Below are 19,066 nucleotides of genomic sequence, written 5' to 3' on the forward strand. Positions count from 1 at the left end.
CCCTGCATTTTAGATAAAGAAACTTAGATGGACTAAATCCCCAACCGGGAAGGGCTGGAAAAGTACATTCTTTAGATAATTTGCACTAACTTCTAAATTATCCATTAAAATCCATGTTTCCATGTTACCAATATGAAATTATTTCAACAGCAAATAAATATCTAAATAATTTTCATTTAACTGGTAAGACCATTTAAAATATATGTAAAAGTGGGTCAGTGGATAGAGATACTTGTACCCAACAGCGCAAATCTGATCACCTGAAATCCATTGATTTCTGGAATCCTTATAAAGAGAAAAAGAGAGATTCAATCTAGAGTTATTCTTTGACACATGTTCACCATAGTATGCACACACACACACCTACACAAAAACCTACAAAAGATAGAATAAAATAGAAATGTATCTGATTGCACTTCTATTTGCTATTTTAAGAATGATATTTGACTTTTGAATTATGCTGATTTTTTGGAACAACTTATTTAGAATACAGTTCATGTCCCAAAGTATTTTTCCTTTTAAAGTGCTTAGTTAAGTGGTTTTATTTACATTTACACAGAGCTGTGAAAACATCATCTTATGCAATTTTATACCATTTGCATTATCAGTAAAAGGATCTTTACATCCATTAACAATGACTGTGTTCCAGCATCACTTGAAAGCTTTAATCTCTTATGAATTTCCCCCATTTTTAAAATTTCATATAAATAAAATCATAAACACGTACTCTTTGAGTATTTATTTTATTTGGTATAACATCTATCTTGTAGCATGTTTCACTTCTTCATTCCTTCCATGGCTGAACACTATTCCATTGGGTAGATATTTTAATTCATTTATTGGTAGAATTTCGTTTCTTTCGACTATTGTACTTATGCTCTGGGTAGTTTGTAAAAGTTTTTGTGCAAGCACATGTTTCATTTTTCTTGGACTGTACCCGGGAGTGGAATTGTGGCTCCTTTCCTGACACGTGTGTTTAGTGTTTACAGCATCTTTAGGAGATGCCCGCTTGTCATTTTGTTGTTTGCTTATGCTTTGGATGCGTATATAAGGACTCATTGCCTGCAGGTATGGCAGTGTCTTTAATCCCAATACACAGTGGAAGCAGAGGCAGGTTGATATCTGTGAGTTTAAAGTCAGCTTAGTCTGTATAGAGTGCCTCCTCCCCTAGCCCCAAAAAGTAGAAGTCGTTGCTTTCAACCTCCACAGAATAGGAATTTATTTTTTAAATTTTGAGAGTTTTATGGTTTTAACACTTAAGATCTAGTCCTTCGTGCCATGTTGAATTAATTGTTTATGTTAATATGAAATAAGGTTTCAAATTCACCCTTCTATATGTATGTGGGTGTCAGTTTTTACTGCACTGCTTAAATATTGATAGAATGGTTGTTCCTGCTTTGAATTGTTTTGGCACTCTTATAAAATAAAGCATTTGATCATAAATATAAGGGCTTAGGGCTGGAGAGATGGTTCAGTGGGGAAAATACTCATACAAATGGGAAGGCTGAAGTTTTGGATGCCTGGCATCTGCATAGAAAAAGATCTGGGTAAGCCTGATGGCCCACCTGAGTCCCAGGCCTTGGAAGGCAAGGGTGAGATACTTGTCTTGACTAGCTAGCCTGGGTAGCAAATCTTTTGAGCTCTGTGTTCAAGTGAGCCTGCTTCAGTATATATACACACCATGGCACACACACTGTCAGAGAACTAGATGTAAGGCCTTATAAAGCAATGTTTTAATACATTTTCATAATCTTCTAGCCTTTATATCCACAGTTTGATTTCACTGTAGAGTTACTATTGAGCTTCCTTAGGATGGTCGTACCAATCACGTCATCAAGCCGCCTTCTAATTGCTATCTCAAGCACTTCTCTTAGCTCTCAGTCCCAAAGTCTAAAACAACTACTACTACTGAATACAACTACTAAGAATAACTCAAAAGTGTCCGCAAATAAAGTTACCACAACTAGCCCTCAAACAATGTCAACCACGACTGGTAAGACCAATGCAAGTAAGCCAGGTACAGGTACAACTAAATCCAAAGCTAAGCCGTCCAACAAGCAAAAGAGACAGCGCACCAGGAAAAACAAATTCAGCATAGATTTGAAGAACTTACGGTACGATCTTTATTCATTATATGTGATACTAATGTAATCTCAAAAGTTAAATGCTTATTACCATGTCAAAGAACCTTCTAACACACGTATATGTCAATCATTTTTCTATTATGAAGACAGCAGATAATAAAATGGTACTTTTCACAACTGGTGAGAATTAGAACTTCTGTGTTTATTCTGTGACTTTAATTTTCTGCACTAATTTTAAACATTGTATTTTTGCCTTATGACACTAAATTGCTTAATTAAGTCTTTCTCCCCCTAGGGAACTATTACATGTGTTAGACTGTTTGCACTTATTTTAGCTTATTACTTCAAAGCAAATTTTCAAAATTTAAATCTCTTTTTGATAATCTTTTTTTTTTAGATTTATTTATTTATTACATATAAGTACACTGTAGCTGTCTTCAGATACACAGAAGAGGGGCATCAGATCTCTCTTTACAGATGGTTGTGAGCCACCATGTGGTTGCTGGAATTGAACTCATGACCTCTGGAAGAACAGTCTGTGCTCTTTAACTTGAGCCATCTCTCCAGCCAATCTTTTTTTTTTTTTTTTATTCTCGCATACAGCCTACCAGTTCCCTCCCTCAACTTTCCCTCTCCCCCAGATCCACTGCTCCTCCATTTCCCTTCAGAAAAGGGCAGGCCTCCCAGTAATACCAACTGAACTTGACATAATAAGATAGCAGTAAGACTAGGAACAAAGCCTCATTTCAAAGGTGAATGAAGCAACCCACTAGGGGATAAAGGGTCTCAAGTACAGGCAAGAAAATCAAAGATGCCACCTCTCACACTGTCAGGAGGCCCACAAATACCCCCAAGATAAATAACTCCAGCATGTATGCAGAGGACCTAGAGCAGACCCATGCAGGCCCTGTGATTGCCTTTTTTCAGTTAGTTGTGTAGAGTGCCTGAGCCCTGCTTAGTTGATTCTGTGGTCCATGTTCTCCTGATGTCCTCAACCCTTCTGACTCCTACAGTCCTTCCTCCCCTCTTCTGAAGGGTTGGCGCTCCGCCTAATGTTTAGGTCTGTGTCCCTGTGTCGGTTCCCATCAGCTGCCAGAGCAAGCCTCTGATAACAGTTGGGCTAGGCACCAATCTAGGATTATAACAGTATTATTAGGAATCACTTTATTGACTTTTTCGTTGTTTTGTTCAGTCAAGTTTGGTTCTACTTTAGGTCTATAAGCCATCCAGCCTCTGGTTCCTGGTCACCTAGGCAACGTTGGCATGAGCTTCCTCTCATGGCTTGGGTCATTGGTTGGCCACCCTCACAATATTTACATGTGTTAAACTTTTACTTATTTGTTTCAAAGTTTAAATATCTATTAAATTTAAGATTTAATAATCTTAAAGATCTGTATCAATTAAGTGTTAGTGTTTCTTTAACCTTGGAGTGCATCCTTTCAATTTCTTGATGTCAAAATTATTTGAGTTTTCTATTATGAATGCAAATTACTGATAATCTTAATAAATGAATAGTTTATTTTTAAAAATAAAGGTTTCTTTATCATTTTTATTGTATAATATATTTTTTATTATTTTTCCATCTCCATAAGGTGTCACCAGGGAACTCACACATGTATTGAGTGCCATTCCAAAATAAAAGATTTTTCAAGCCACTTTTCTACATATATAAATTGTGATTTTTGCAAGTATACCACTAACTGTAACAAAGCCTTTACGAATCATATGAGGTGAGTTGAATGTGACAGTCAGAATTACCTTTCTGGTCTGTGGGTGTAGCATCCTGGTATACCATTGCCTAACCTATGTAAAGTTCTAGGTTCAGTCCGCAGCACAAAAACAATGCCATCCAGATTTAGTGGCTTATGCCTATTAGTCCAGCACTTGTGATATAGAGGCAGAAAGATAAGGAATTCAGGCTTATCTCCAGCTGTATATTAATTTTTTTTCTTTTTTCTTTTTTTCGGAGCTGGGGACCGAACCCAGGGCCTTGCGCTTGCTAGGCAAGTGCTTGTATATTAATTTTAAAGCTAGCCTGGACTTCATGAGACCCTTTATCAAAAATTACTACTCTTCCAGGTGTTTGTTTGTTTGTTTGTTTGTTTGTTTTAAAGACACAGTTGTCCTATTACAAGCCCAAGTGTGTCTCATCATGGAAGTAGGAACATAGAAATAGAGAATGTCTAGAATGTCCCTTGTATGTTTTCAAATGTAGTAATTGATAAAACCAATGGGACAGAAATTATTTAAAAAAAACAGTTAAATTAATAAAATTAAAATGGCTTTGTTAAGTAAATGCATGTTTAAAAACATTTCTTTTGTGTGTATTAATGAGTTGCCTGCCTGCTTATGTATACATGCGCTGAGCTGGTGTAGTACCCGTGGACACCAGAAGACAGTGTCAGATTTTCTAGAACTGGGGTCACAAGACTGTGGGTGCTAGGAAGTGAAGCCAAGTCTTCTGAAAAGAGCAACACAGTGCCGTTAATGGCTGCGCCATCTCTAACCCCCGGCTCTGGGTTTTAATGATGCTAAAGAACATTCCTTTGCATTCCCTCTCCTTCCCTCCAACCCGTAGCCTTCCATCTTTGCCCTTGTTCAGGGGCAAACACAGAAAACTAAATGTATACTCAACCGTGTGCTTATTCACTAAAAACAGTGATGTTATCTGGGGAAAGAATCTGTTTCTCTGTAAGTGCATTCAGAAACTCCAGCTGCAGGGGATCTGGTTTCTCTTCTGGCCTCCATGAGAAGGTGGCGCACGGGCATACACGTGCAGCCAAAACACTCATAAAATAAAAGTAAATAAATGCATCTTTTTTAAAAAATAAAAAACTGTAAAGAGAGAGAGAAAGGAAAGAAATGGGAGAAAGAAACAGACATGTCAACAAGAAGAGGTGTTCTGGTGGAGAGCCCATCCCTTCACACTGTGTTACACCGTAGAGGGGACAAGCCAGCTAGCTCTCCTGGGTCCGTTTTTATAGGGACACAAATCCTGTGTGGAAGGATTCTGCTTTTGTAACCTATTTATTTATTTCCCAAAGTCTTTCCTAATGCCATTACGTTGATTGAGGTGACAGGAGGTTACAATCCTAACATATTAATGGATGGGTACTTATATTGATCACAGGCCATACCAGTGACCAATATAATCTCATCGCTTATGTCATTAACTTCTATTCAAAAGTAAGAAAATAAGCATAGACTTAAAAACATGCTCAAAGTTCGTATGACTTATTAGATCATAAAAGTAATAAAGTCTTGTTTGTCTTTCATCGATCAGCTCTCACAATGACCACCCAAGTAAGCAGCTTTGTATTTTTAAGAAGCATTCACGAGCTCTCAGGTAATTAATTGATCTTTTTCTGTTCTTGATAGTTATGTTTGTTGCTATGTTCTTAGAAAAAAAGGAAGGGATAGTCTATCATATGTCTAACCTCTCTTTCAGTGGTTCTAGATATTGAATTGAAACTTTCATGTTTGAAAAAGTCTTTTAGCAATATTTGATTGGGAGTAAATTTATTAAAATGCTGTGATACTTAAAATTAATATATACTGTTTCTAAATCTCAGCTTTATTCTTACTAAAATGTACTTTCTTTGATTACGTGTATCTTGCCTGTATAGATAGATATCTGTGTACCACATGCATGCATGGAAGCCAGAAGAGGGCATTGGATTGCCCTGAAACAGGAGTTACAGACAGTTGTGAGCCATCAATCATATGGGTTCTGGAATCAAACTTGGGTTCTATGGAAGAGCCAGTAGTGCTCTTAATGGAGCCATCTCTCCAGTCTCTGACTTTTGCTCTTGATAGTGAAAAAAGTGTACAGATCCCAATGATGAAGATGACTTGGGACCAACTTTCAAGAAGGTAGAATTTAAGCTGGGTAAGGTGACGCATGCCTTTCATCCCAGCATTTGAGAGGTAGAGGCAGCTGCATCTCTGAATTCAAGGCCAACCTGGTCTACATAGTGAGTTCAAGGACAGCCAGAGCTACATAGTAAAAAATGCCATTTATTGGGGAGGATATAAAGAAGTGAACATAAATAAATGCAGTAATATCAGGAAATTTACTATAGATACAATGAAAGTTACTTACTTCAGAAGAGGTAGGGGTTTCTCCTTAAAAGATGCATGAAGTTTGAGTGTGGTGCCTCACAGCTTTAATCCCAGGACTCAGGAAGCAGAAGCAGGTGGATCTCTGTGAGTTGGAGGCCAGCCTGATTTACAGAGTGAATTCCAGGACAGTCAGGTCTACACAGAGAAACTGTATCTCGAAAAAGAAAAAAGAAAAATCTAGAAAGACGCATGAAGAAGAAACCACGGATTGAAATATGGGGAAATAATTTTGAGTTTAGATTCAAACATTTTAATCCAAAAGAAAGTTCTAAGGAATTAAGAATTAATTTTACTTTGAAAGACATTGAGAAAATCACAGATACTTTGGGTGAATCAAGGGTTTGGAAGGAAGATGAATTTGGAGGAGTAAACATGGTGACTTGTAACATTGTAAACCACAGAGTAGGTAAGGCTGTTGTTTACTAATGAATTGGGCTGGCACTAGAGAAACAGGGAAGCCATTAAGAGCACTTGCTGCTCTTGCAGAGGCTCTAGGTTCAGTTCCCAGTGCGTATACAATGTGACTTGCAACCATTCATAATCCCAGTTTTAGGGAAATCCAATGTTCCAACTTCCATGGGCATCAGGCATGCATGTGGTACACATACATACAGGAGGCAAAGCACTCATACACAGGAAATAATGTAAGTCTTTTTAAGCAAAAATGAAAGAACAGAGAGACTGGAGAGATGGCTCAGCAGTTAAGAGCACTGTCTGCTCTTCCAGGGGACCTGGGTTCAAATCCCACCACACACATGGCTGCTCACACTAGTTTGTAACTCCAACTCCAGGGGATTCAAAACCCTCACACGGATATGCTTGAAGGCCAAACAATACTAAATATAAAATAAAAATAAAGTAATGAGCTCACAGAGACTAAGAGAGAAACCAAAGAGCAGGCAGGGGTTAGACCTAGGCCCCCTACACATTTGTAGCAGATATGCTGCTGCTCTTCATGTGGGTCCCCTAACAATTGTTGCAGAGGCTGTCTCTGACTCTGTTGCCTGTCTCTGGATCCATTTACCCTAGCTGGGCTGCCTTGTCTGGCCTCAGTGGGAGAGGATACATACACTCAGTCCTGCTGCCACTTGATGTTCCAGGGTGGGTTGGTACCATCGGGGTCTTCCCCTCTCTTCAGAGAATGGGGAAGGAGTAATGAGAGGGGAGGGGCAAGGAGAGGAGGAGGGTTGGAGGGTAGGATGGAGAGGAGGGCTGCCATCAGGGTGTGAATGAATGAATGAATAAATGAATGGAAAGCCTGAATAACTACATTAATTAAATATTTTTTAAAAGAAGCTCATTTGTTAAAATAAAATAAAAATCTTACAACAAAGCTTATGTGCTACTCTAAAAATGGGCTGTGGAATCAAGGCTACATTTCAAACGTGGGGCTGGCCTTAGATAAGTTACTAAACATGACACTAACCTTTAGGGGTCATTTAGGTAGTTTTTTTTTTTTTTAGAGAAGATAGGTCTAAAAGCCCCAGCTTAATACAACGTAAATGCTATTTTAAATTATTAAATATTTAAAATATCTGAAGTGTTTTTATTTAAGCCTTAGTAGCAAGAAAGTGACATAATAAGGGAAATCAGGAATAAACAGTGCTTTGGAAGAGAAAACATGATTTTGTTTGTTCGAGAACACTTATGTGTATAGCACCTAGTCTTAAATATAAAACGGGATATTAAGACCAGAGCTGCAGATGAAAACAGTCAGCGTAAGGCTTACTACTAGCTTTTAGACTTAGAAAAATGTAAGGTGTTCGATAAGCTGGGTATGGTGGCTCACACCTATAATTCCAGCACTGGGGAAAAGAAGCAGGAACATCCTGAGTTCAAGGTCCCACTGGGCTAATAGTGAGACCCTGTGTCAAAGCAAACAAAACACAAGTAAAACATCACGTATGTATCTGCTTTGTTAACAGACTAATAATTATATTAAATTACTAAATGTACAGTCTTCATATCTCCTCTAACTTTATTCTGACTTAAATACACTAGATTATATGCTAAAACAACTGAACCTTTTTGTTTGCTGTTGTGTCCAAAATACCTAGTAATTTGGTATACAGAGAATATCCTAGTGCTTATTAGCTTTAAAAAGAGATTTTGAAATCTTTTTCAGACCTCTATATTTCTTTTTTGTTGTTCTTGTTAGGTTATTGTTCGTTTTTTTTAATATATTTATCTTATGTATATGAATACACTGTCACTGTCTTCAGACACACCAGAAGAGGGCATCAGATCCTATTACAGATGGTTGTGAGCCACCATGTGGTTGCTGGGGATTGAAAACTCAGGACCTCTGGAAGGGCAACCAGTGCTCTTAACCACTGAGCCATCTCTCCAGCCCCACAGCTCCAAATACTAAGCCAAGGCATGGAATCACCATGACGTATGAGTTGTACGAGTTGCTAGTTGAGCCAAGACTATTTTGAGTCTCTGGGTGTGAATATTTTAGCAACAAATTGAGAGTATATAATTTAGAAAGCACTAAAAGATAACATAATTTAGCAGGGGTAGGCTATTTTCTTGAGCATCCTTTTTTTTTCAGGGCCTAAACCTAGGGCCTTGCATATGCAAAGTAAATGCTTCCTACAACCCCTACCCTTTAAGAAACATATTAGACAGTTCATATTTGTAACAAATTGGGAAATGACAATGATGGCACATAAAAATAAAAATCAGGAGTTATTACACAGAACAATGACTGAATTTATGCATGGATTTCCACATATGATCCTTGTCTTATTAGTCTTCTCTTTTCATAGGGGCATCACTCTAGTGTGCCTTAAATGTGACTTCCTAGCCGATACTTCTGGCTTAGACCGTATGGCTAAACACTTAAATCAACGTAAAACTCATACTTGCCAAGTTGTAATAGAGAATGGTATGTACATGTGTCTGTTCCTTTGAATTTATGATCTATGGGCCAGTAGTCTTTCTCTATCACAGTGTGAGCTCTTAAAAATTAAATTGATACACAGTCTTCATGTATTGCATTTGTAAACAGAAAGCCTTCTCTGATTTCAGTTACTGAAAGAACCGGAACTTCTGAATCCACTTCTGAGTAAGTCTAATTTTCATTCCGCACAGTCTGATAGATTTTAGCACTGTTGCAATTTTTAAGTGTCTCACTAATAGAAATGAGAATATTAAAGTGTTTTTGCTTTTGTTTTTAAGTGGCCTGCTCAAATAGATTCCTGCTCTGTGAAGCTCGTGCAACCTGGTTCAAGACACGTTGGAATTTCCTAAGTTCAAAGTTCTTCAGGATTTGCTCTCCCAAATACAGTTTCCTAAGTTCGAAGTTCTGAGGTATTTTCTGCGAAGGCCGTGAAAATTCCCAACACGAGCTCTCGTTCTCCAGCGCTTTCCAGCTTTCGGACAGCAGTAGATCTTACTCTCTTACCCTTGTGTCAGGTTAAGCTATCTTAACATGCTTTTCTTCTCCACTGGGCTCTGGAGAAGGAACTTTAGTGCTGGAGTCTATTCTTGCTTTCTTTCAGATAATTCGTATTTTTCTCTGCTGTACTCGCCTTCAGAATATTACATGTCAAATGGTATAGCTTGTCTGCTTTCTTTTCTTCTGTTTTGTTTGCTTCTTAATTTTTTTATAAGTCTTGGTAGTCAAATAGCTTTTTTCCCCTTCATTCTTTGTCATTGGTCTGTTTTTCAGATGCAAAGGCAACACAGACAACATTTCGAAAAAAATGTCCAGTGTACTCCTGGACAGTGTCCCCCTTCAATGGACACAACTGAATGCCTGGTCTCTCTTTCCCAGGAATGTGATTTGACTGTGAGACCTGCTTCAATGTATGCCTTAGGATTTTATCAGTTCTTAGGCAGAGTCCTTTCCTACCTGACTGGCCTCCCATAAGGCTGATAGTGATATTGGCCATTGATGCCTACAAGGTGCACCAAATAGATTTGAGCACAACTTCCCTCTGAGGGCTTTGCTTCATAAGGGTAAGCTTATGAGCTTTTTCTAATCCTGAAAGCCCATCAAATGAGTGAAGGTTATATTTATATTCTTGGAAAAACAAACTTTGTGAAGTTTATGGCTCCAAAGTAACAGTTATTTGTGTATCATTTAAAGTTTTAGCCATTACTCCATCAATTCTCAACAATTCTAGTGTTTACTAATTTTTGAAAAATTAAATTTTAATAGCCTACTTTTTATCATTCACCAAATTTATTATCTACATTTGTAATTTCTGATTAATTCTTTTTTTGTGTGTTTGCTTAAAATGGCAGGAAATTTTTAAAACTCACTACATATTTCATGCAGCTACCTATTGTTAGTTTTTTTTTTTTTTTTTTTTTTTTTGAGGCATGATTCTATTATATAGGGCCCGCTATCCTGATACTCACCAGGTAGATCAGGCTGACCTTGAACTCATAGGATTTCTGCCTGCCTCTTCCTCCCAAATGCTGGATTTAAAGGCAGGAGTGGAAACCTGTTCAGTTCATTAAACATTAATATATTTCTCTCTATCTTGGGACTATCATAACATCTTAGTGGTCAGGAATTCAAGACAAAGAACAAAGACTCCGCTTACAGATCTTAAAAGAAGTTTTAAGTTACATCGCTATTAACTTAGAAATTATCTTCTTAGCCATTAATGTAATTCCTTAGATAAATATAATATATTCAAAACTATTGGGACCAAAAATGCACTTGTTTCTTGCCCACAAATATATAGAGAGATGTATATTTTTTTATTTTGCTGTTTGTTTATTTTGGTTACATCGAATATAGATTTTTCTGAAGTTTCGATATTTCTTATTTTTTTAATAAAATTTGTATTGTTAAACACTCTTGGGAATTATTTTATAATAAATAAAATTATATAAAAACTTGTAGATTGTATCATCCATCAAGAATTGTTTTCCTGGGGTTGGGGATTTAGCTCAGTGGTAGAGCGCTTGCCTAGGAAGCGCAAGGCCCTGGGTTCGGTCCCCAGCTCCGAAAAAAAAAAGAAAAAGAAAAAAAAATTGTTTTCCTTCTCACATGGAAGACTGCCTGCTTTGTCTATTGAGATCTTTATCAAATACATCTTGTTCTGTTTCCTTAAGCACACTTCAAAGCTCACTATTTATACTTTACTAATGGGAACTATTTTACAAGCTAGCAAAAGATGGGCTGAAGAGATGGCTTAGCTGGTAAGAACACTGGCTGCTCTTCCAGAAGACGCAGGTTCAATTACAAGCACCCCATAGTAGCTCACAACTATCTGCAACTTCTGTGCCAGAGATTCCGATATCCTATTCTGGCCTCTGCATGCACTAAGCATACATGTGGTACACAGATGTACTGGTACACAGATGTACATACAGGCAAAACACCTGTACACATAAAACATAAAAAAGTCAAAGAAAATTGGAAAACCCTAGGTTTTTCTATGTAGCCCTGGCTGTCCTGGAACTTGCTGTGTAGACCAGACTGGACTCAAACTCACAGAGATCCACCTGCCTCGGCCTCCTGACGCTGAGTTTAAAGGCCTGTGTCACCACAACTGGACTAAAGAAAAAGCTAGCAAAAGACTTGTTTTCTTACTTAATGATGGAAGGAGGCAGAGTCTCCAGTCCCAATTCAATAGGAGGGTTTTATCTGGTTAGTCAGTTGTTTTATGCTGTTTTTACTTTAAGTCAGATCTATACGACTGTACTTTGAAACATACTAAAGCCATTTCAGGTCACTTGTTATGTAGTATATTCCTTGCGATCATAAGGTTAATTTTCATTCCAATACCTGCTATCAATGGGTTTTAAATTTTGGGGGGATTGGCTTATTTTGAAGTAGTGGCTTTGGTGTTACTCTAGGCTTTTAATTCTATATCTAACTCAAGGATTTTTTTGTCAGTTACCATTTTTCCATTCAATTTTTAAAACATTCTGTTTTTAACAGTATTGATGAAATCCCAATTGTTAAGTGTTAAACTTTTACCAAGACATAACTTCTTTCTAGCATAGTAGAAAAATAAGAGTAAGTACATCCTTGATGTAGTGGTGTTTAAGTCAGGAATATGGTTTTCCGCTATTGCATGGGACTCTGTTTCTTAAAGTTCTGCATCTTGTAACATTTTTAACTTTTCTTTACATTTCAGGCAATCCGTCTAAGCTTACTTATAGAAGTTTTCCTTGGTAGTAAAGAGTTTTATCCTGATGCTCTTCCTTTTTCTTCAGACTATTCTGGTTTTTTTCATTTCCATATAGCTATTGCGTGAAACCGCATAGTGGCTTTTCCCAATTGAATAAGAAGTACAACTGCTTTACTTTCAGTTCATTACCATTATTAGAACAATAATCACAAGATGGGGGCTAGTGGTGCACACCTTTAGTCCAAGCACTCAGGAGGACAGGTCTCTGAGTTCAAGGCCAGCGTGCTCTACAGAGCAAGTTCCAGGACAGCCAGGGCTATACAGTGAAACCCTATCTTGAACACATAATAATAATAATAATAATAATAGTAATAGTAATAATAATAATAATTACTAAACAACAGAGACTTAGCTTCTTGGCCCCCCATTTTGATAACACATAGTTGGACCTCTGATTTGTTCAACAAACCTTTATTGAGAACTTTCTGATTGCTACTATTCCTATTGCTACTACTGCTACTATTATCTCGGTGTTTCAATTATTGAAATCACTACCCTTGAGAAATTTGTATTTCGATAGTGGGGGGGCAGACAATAGAAAATAAATAAATAAGAAGTCTTAGATGCTTCGCAGTAAAGAAATCAACACTTTCCGAAAATACCTAACAGCTCCATAAATGGTTATAAGAATTGATACAAGGATTGCAGGAGATTAAAAAGCTTCTGCAAAGCAGTAAATGAAGCTGAGTGATGTGACAGCCTAAGGACTGGGGAGACAGCTTTACCAACTGGATGTCTAACATGGAATTAGGATCTACAAAGAGATGCATTGTGTGTGGTTGGTATATGCTAATGAAACTATGACATGAACTGGAGAGATGGCTCAGCCATTTAAAAGCTAGGCTTACCGACAGTTTGGTTCACAACACTCATGGCAGTCTCTCCAGTACCTTTGACCTGGGCAGTGTTAGAACATGCTTTTAATCCCAGCATTCTGGAGGCAGAGGCAGGCAGATCTCTTGAGTTTGAAACCAGCCTGGACTACAGAGCAAGTTCCAGGGTAGCCAGGGCTGTTAAAGAGAGAAATTGTCTTGAAAACAACAAAGTATAAAATTACCAAACAAGTGACAGAAATGCAAACATTGAACAAATCAGTCAATAACTGAACAGATTGTTTCTCAAAAGAAGTGGGGACAGGGTTCAGCAGGTAAGGGCACTGGCTGCTCTTTCAGAGGACTAGGGTTCAATTTCCCACACCCAAAAGCAGCAATAGGTTGGGGATTTAGCTCAGTGGTAGAGCGCTTGCCTAGGAAGCGCAAGGCCCTGGGTTCGGTCCCCAGCTCCGAAAAAAAGAACCAAAAAAAAAAAATGCAGCAAAAGCAGCAATAACCATCTGTAACCAAGAAGATGCTCTATTCTGTCCTCCATGAGCACTACAGGCCTGTGATGAACAGACATGGAGAAGCAACCATACACATAAAATAAAAACCGAAGAGCATACATGGGCTGGTCTGAGCCTCTCACTGTCATGTATGGAGGTGTGTTTAGAGAACAGCCTTGGGGTTGGGGATTTGGCTCAGTGGTAGAGCGCTTACCTAGGAAGCGCAAGGTCCTGGGTTCGGTCCCCAGCCCCAGAAAAAAACAAAAAAACAAAACAAACAAACAAACAAACAAAAACTTAGAGAACAGCCTTGAAATAATGGTACTACATGTTAACTACTGTCACTACTAATAATAATTCATAGGAGAGACGCTGGAATGTACATGTTCATGAAATCTAGCAGGTCATCAGCACTGTGGCTATTCATAACATGTTTTTGTCATTCCCAGGTCTTGGAACACCACGCAGCTGAGTGGAGGATTTTGTTTGCTTGTGGGTTGTTTTTGGTTTGGTTTGGTTTGGTTTGGTTTTTGGAATGGGATGAGATAAGACAAACTTAGTCTGTAGCCCTAGATGGCCTGGAATTTACTATGTAGAGCAGCCTGGCCTTGAATTCCCAGAAATATATATGCCTCTTCCTCTAAATGGCCAAGATTAGAGGTGTGTATCTGAAAACTAAGATGATACTACCTCGCTGAGAAGCACTATAGAATCCTATCTCAATTGGAAGAAAACCTTCCTCTTACATTTAGGAAAAAAAAATGCTTTTTTGGGGGGAATGTTTGAGATTGAACCCAAGGCCTTACTTGTGCTAAGCTTACACTACCAGTAAGTTACATAACGAGCCTCCTAGCAGAGCTTTGACCTCAAACCTTTTTGTTGTTGTTTCCTTGGTTTTGGGTTTGGTGGTGGTGGTAGTTTGTATGTTGACACAGTGTTTCTCATTGGAGCCTGGCTGTCCTGGAACTCCCTCTGTAAAGCAGGCTGTCCTGGAACTCCCTCTGTAAAGCAAGCTGGCCTTGAACTCACAGAGATCCACCTGCCTCTGCTTCCTGAGTGATGAGATTTAAAGGTGTGTGCCACCACTGCCTGGCTTGACCTCAAAGTCTTCATCCTCTAGCCTCAACCTCCCAAGTGTTGGGATTATAGGCATGTGAACGAAATGCCTTGGAATCCATTAACAGAAGGATTTTGGCTGAGCGTGGTAAACACCTGTAATCTCAGAATGATGAAGGCAGAGGCAGGATAGTTTGAGGCTAGTCTGTGCTATATTTTGAATCCCTACTCCAACATTTTTTATTAATTACTACCAGGAATTCACTTCCAGAAATCTTGGCTATTTGCCCAATGCTTTTAATTTTTGAAAACATGTTATGTCAATAATAAAATGTCCTTGTTTTGAAATAATTAATAAAGTATGTCTGGGGTCGTTCTTTACCCATGATCTCCATTTCCTTCAATTCCATAGTTTTCCATCATAACCTATCTGACGAGATAAATTATAGCATAGTCTAGTAGGAAGGGGGTTTTGTTTAATTTTATTACATTTATTTAGTAATTATGAGTTTATGTGTGTGGGTGTGCACATGCTATAGTTCATATGTGCAATGAAAGATACTTTAGGAAGTCTGTTCTCCTGCCATGTAGGTTCTATGAATCAAACTCAGGTTTGGCAATGGGCACCTTTGTTGGCTGATCCATCTCACCAGCCCCGGAATGAGATATTACTCTTAAGCAAATTTTCAGAGCCTCTGAACATAATTGTTAGTAAATGAGTACTCTATTTAACCAGTTGTTTCTCTGTTGATTGGATCAAAATGCCCTAAAGACAATATGAAATATTTTTATTGACTAAGTTATTTATTCACTTTACATCCTGTATGCAGCTTCCCGCTCGTCCTCTCCTCCCAGTCCCCCCACCCCCACCTCTTCTACCTTCCCTGAAACAATTTGTAAAGTTGATTTAGAGCCAGGTAGTGGTAATGGCGCAGGCCTTTAATCCCAGCACTGGCGTGGAAGAGGCAGGCAGATCTCTATGAGTTTGATGGCCAGCTTGGACTACATAACATAACAAGTTCCAGGCCAGCCAAAGCTACAGAGAGATACCCTCAAGTGTAACAACACACAACAACATGTGGAAAATACAATATACAAATACCTATCCGAAAATTACATTCTATTTATGTTATCTTCCCTGAATTTTCCAAAATTCCTGAACAAAAGATTTCCAATGCTGTTTTACAGATGAAGACACTAGGTTAACATCTTTTCTGGAAGTAAGTTCATCAGGAAATACCGACATTGGCATGATACATATTTTCCTTACCTCATTTTAGTAAAATCAGATCGTTTTCTTCCTACTACTAAAGTTTTTGAGAGGTTGTGGGCAGGGAGGTTGGGTGTTCGGTTTTGTTTGATTTTTTTTTTTTGTGATAGTGCTAGAAATGGAACTGAGGACTTCATGCATGCTAGGCTAGTGCTCTACCACTCACCTACACCCCACATGAAGTGGTATTGCGCGCCTGTCATCCTAGTGCTCAAGAGACTGAGGCAGGGGAATTGAGAGTTTCAGCCTAAGCTGTTACATATTGAGCTTCTAGACAGCATGCGCCACAGAGGGACATACTGATTCAAAAAGCCAAAAATAATAGTCTAATAGCTGTCATTAATTCAGTGAGAAACATAAAAGCAGCGAAGTAGAGTTAATCTTAAACAAGTGCCACATCTAAATAAACCAGACTGGTCAATTGATTATTTTAAGTCAGAAGGACGTGTAACTTCGGAAAAGGCCATTTGGCCTGCACTTTCAACATACAGCAAGTTACATGGTTCTTTCAGGAGGGATGGCCTTCACATACCAAAGCTGGGAAAGGCCTTGGTCACAAGAGACTGGTCATTAAGGCTACAGTGACCTTGAATAAACATAACCCTTATCTTCCAACAGTGACTACATCCCCACCACGGATCTCTGTAAGGACAACCTTACAATTTACTACCCTAGTTAAGATAACAAATTGTCATGTTATTACTTTATGGATTTATTGTCCTTGACCTAAAAAGTATGAATGCATCATGCTCTGGTCATTTCTTCAGAATCCAATGTTGTGAACATTTCTATGTACATGTAAAATTAATTGAAAAAAATCAATGATCTTGACGAGATCTTGACAAGAACTGATCTTGTCAATCAGTTCTTGTATGAATTGGGTTCCTTGATCTTGCCAAGAGACCCACACACACAAACTAAGAAGAATAGAACTAACCTCTTTGTCTGATTCCATTCAGTTAGGTCCCTGGAAGATACACAGGACAATATCGGAGATAGCTCCCCTTTATTTGATTTTGGTTTTATATTTTTATTTTTTTGGCTTATCAGGACAAGGTTTCTCTGGGTATCCCTGGCTGGCCTGGAACTCACTCTGTAGACCAGGATGGCCTGGAATTCAAAGCTCTGCTTGCCTCTGCCTCTGCCACCTGAATGCTGGGATTAAAGGTATGTGCTGCCCCCACTTAAGTCTCTTAATTTCCATATGGGGTTGGTAGGTAGGCTCAAGTTAGCCAGGTTTCTTACCCATGATTCTGCCTAAAGCTTCTTCTAGTCATCTAAGATTAAATGCAAAGTCACAATACTTATTGGGGGAAAGAAATAAGTACCAACCCCAGAATCAGAGCTAGCCCTAAAGTTCATTTCTTGTTCCGGTTCAGCCGTACCATACATGAGATCCTGGAAAGCCTGGGCTACATAGTGAGACACCGACTCAAAGACAATCAATATGCCTTGTTTCTTTCCCTGGCTTCAGAATCTATCCCCTGCACAGGTGAAGTGCTGCTCTTGTCTCCCTGCTTGTCTATTCCGCTGCTACGCCATGGTGTTCTTAACATAGCAGGTTCACAGGCTTCCCTGGGGAGAGTGAAACCAGAGCGATTTGACAGGGAGTAATCCCAGGACACCTTCAGGCCATTTCCTTTTGTAAGAATATCCTAGCTTCTGTTGTCTAAGTGCCTGAGTTGGGACTAGGATTTATTTGTTCCTGCAGGGTGGGCAAATATTCAGGAACTATTCAGGAACATAGAACCACTTTGCTGCATTCACTAACTTCACCAGCAGGGAGCGTGTGCTAGACATGCAGTCCTCCCCCTAGAGCCAATTTTGTCTCTTGCATCTAGAGTGGCTCTCAGTGTGCAAGTGTTTATACTCAGGATTAGTCTTCCCAAGTCTCTTGAAGCTAAGAGGCTCTTACCTACTAGTTTCAGGCAAAGAGCTCACGGACAATGGGCATGACCAAAATAGTTTCATTTTTGTTGCTTAGAGCCTGAAATGATCCACTTTACCCAGTTGAGTTCCCTGGAAACCCTGAGTGTCTCCTATTGTTCCCGCAGCTGGCTTCAATGTTGTGGCTCAGGAAAGACAGCGTCTGCTTTTAGAGCTTGTCAGAAAGCTTAGAGAAAGGTACACACAGAGAGGCATGGGGGCACCACAGAATCATCTGTGAACATTTTAAGAATTCGAAATCCTGAAGCCCACTTTAGAGCTTCTGGATAGACGGGGTTGGAAATCTGTACTGTAAGTAATTGAGTTTCCACAGGAAGCATGAAGCAGCATTTGAGAACCACTAATTCAAGAGAATCCCTAATGAGATATTTCATTGATCCTCACACCACTGCACAGCCCTTAGGGGCATGGGTAGCCAAAGGATTTGGATTAACCCAAGTGGTTTCACTGCATGAATCATGCTGGGATCCTTGAGAAACGTAAAGGTAGTTCAAGAGTGTAAACTGGCCTTCCCAAAAGGAGCACATACCCTATTTTTATTTAACATAAAAATACATTCATGGACTGAAAAGATTGCTCATTGGGTAAAGATGTTGTTGCCAAGTCTGATGACCCGAGTTCAATTCCTGGAACCCACATGGTGGAAGGAGACAATCAAGTCCTGCAGTCCATCCTGTGACTTCCACACACATACTATTATGCTTCGTCACACCCTGAACACAATAAATAAATATAATCAAATGAAAAATGATAAATACAGTTATTTTTTCTAGGAGAAGTCACTGGTGTTGAGTGTACAGTATTCTATATTCTTACAACATAACCTTATACTCACTGCTGTCTAATTATTTTTTATTGGTTTTTCGACCCAAGGTTTCTCTGGGTAACAGCCCTAGCCTGGCCTGGAACTTGCTCTATATAGAACTCACAGAGATCTACCTGACTCTGCCTCCCGAGTGCTGGAATTAAGGGTGTTCACACCACTACCCTGCTTAATTGTGTTGTTTATTAAAGATTTATTTTATGCATGTGAGTGTTTTACCTGAATGTGCACAAGAAGCCAGAGGAGATCAGAACTGGGCATGAGTTCCTTGAAACTGGAGTC

General features: G+C 38.8%; 1 protein-coding gene across 1 annotated transcript; it reads left to right on the forward strand.

Annotated features, from left to right (window-relative positions):
* Positions 1–1,858: 1,858 nt before the first annotated feature.
* Positions 1,859–9,492, forward strand: LOC116888471 (zinc finger protein 280C-like). The gene is made up of 6 exons (XM_032889752.1): positions 1,859–2,114; positions 3,677–3,814; positions 5,368–5,430; positions 8,978–9,096; positions 9,240–9,276; positions 9,390–9,492. Exons 1-6 carry the CDS (start codon positions 1,978–1,980, stop codon positions 9,403–9,405), a joined length of 510 nt encoding a protein of 169 aa, XP_032745643.1. The 5' UTR covers positions 1,859–1,977; the 3' UTR covers positions 9,406–9,492.
* The last annotated feature ends 9,574 nt before the right edge of the window (positions 9,493–19,066 follow it).

Source organism: Rattus rattus, chromosome X, assembly GCF_011064425.1.
Source record: "Rattus rattus isolate New Zealand chromosome X, Rrattus_CSIRO_v1, whole genome shotgun sequence".
NCBI lineage: Eukaryota > Metazoa > Chordata > Mammalia > Rodentia > Muridae > Rattus > Rattus rattus.

Bases quoted from the DNA above. Each gene is read 5' to 3' on its own strand.
- LOC116888471 (XM_032889752.1), top strand. From the start codon at position 1,978: ATGTCAACCACGACTGGTAAGACCAATGCAAGTAAGCCAGGTACAGGT. The intron at 2,115-3,676 runs GTACGATCTTTA...CATCTCCATAAG, and splicing joins ATAGATTTGAAGAACTTACG to GTGTCACCAGGGAACTCACA. The intron at 5,431-8,977 runs GTAATTAATTGA...CTCTTTTCATAG, and splicing joins AAGCATTCACGAGCTCTCAG to GGGCATCACTCTAGTGTGCC.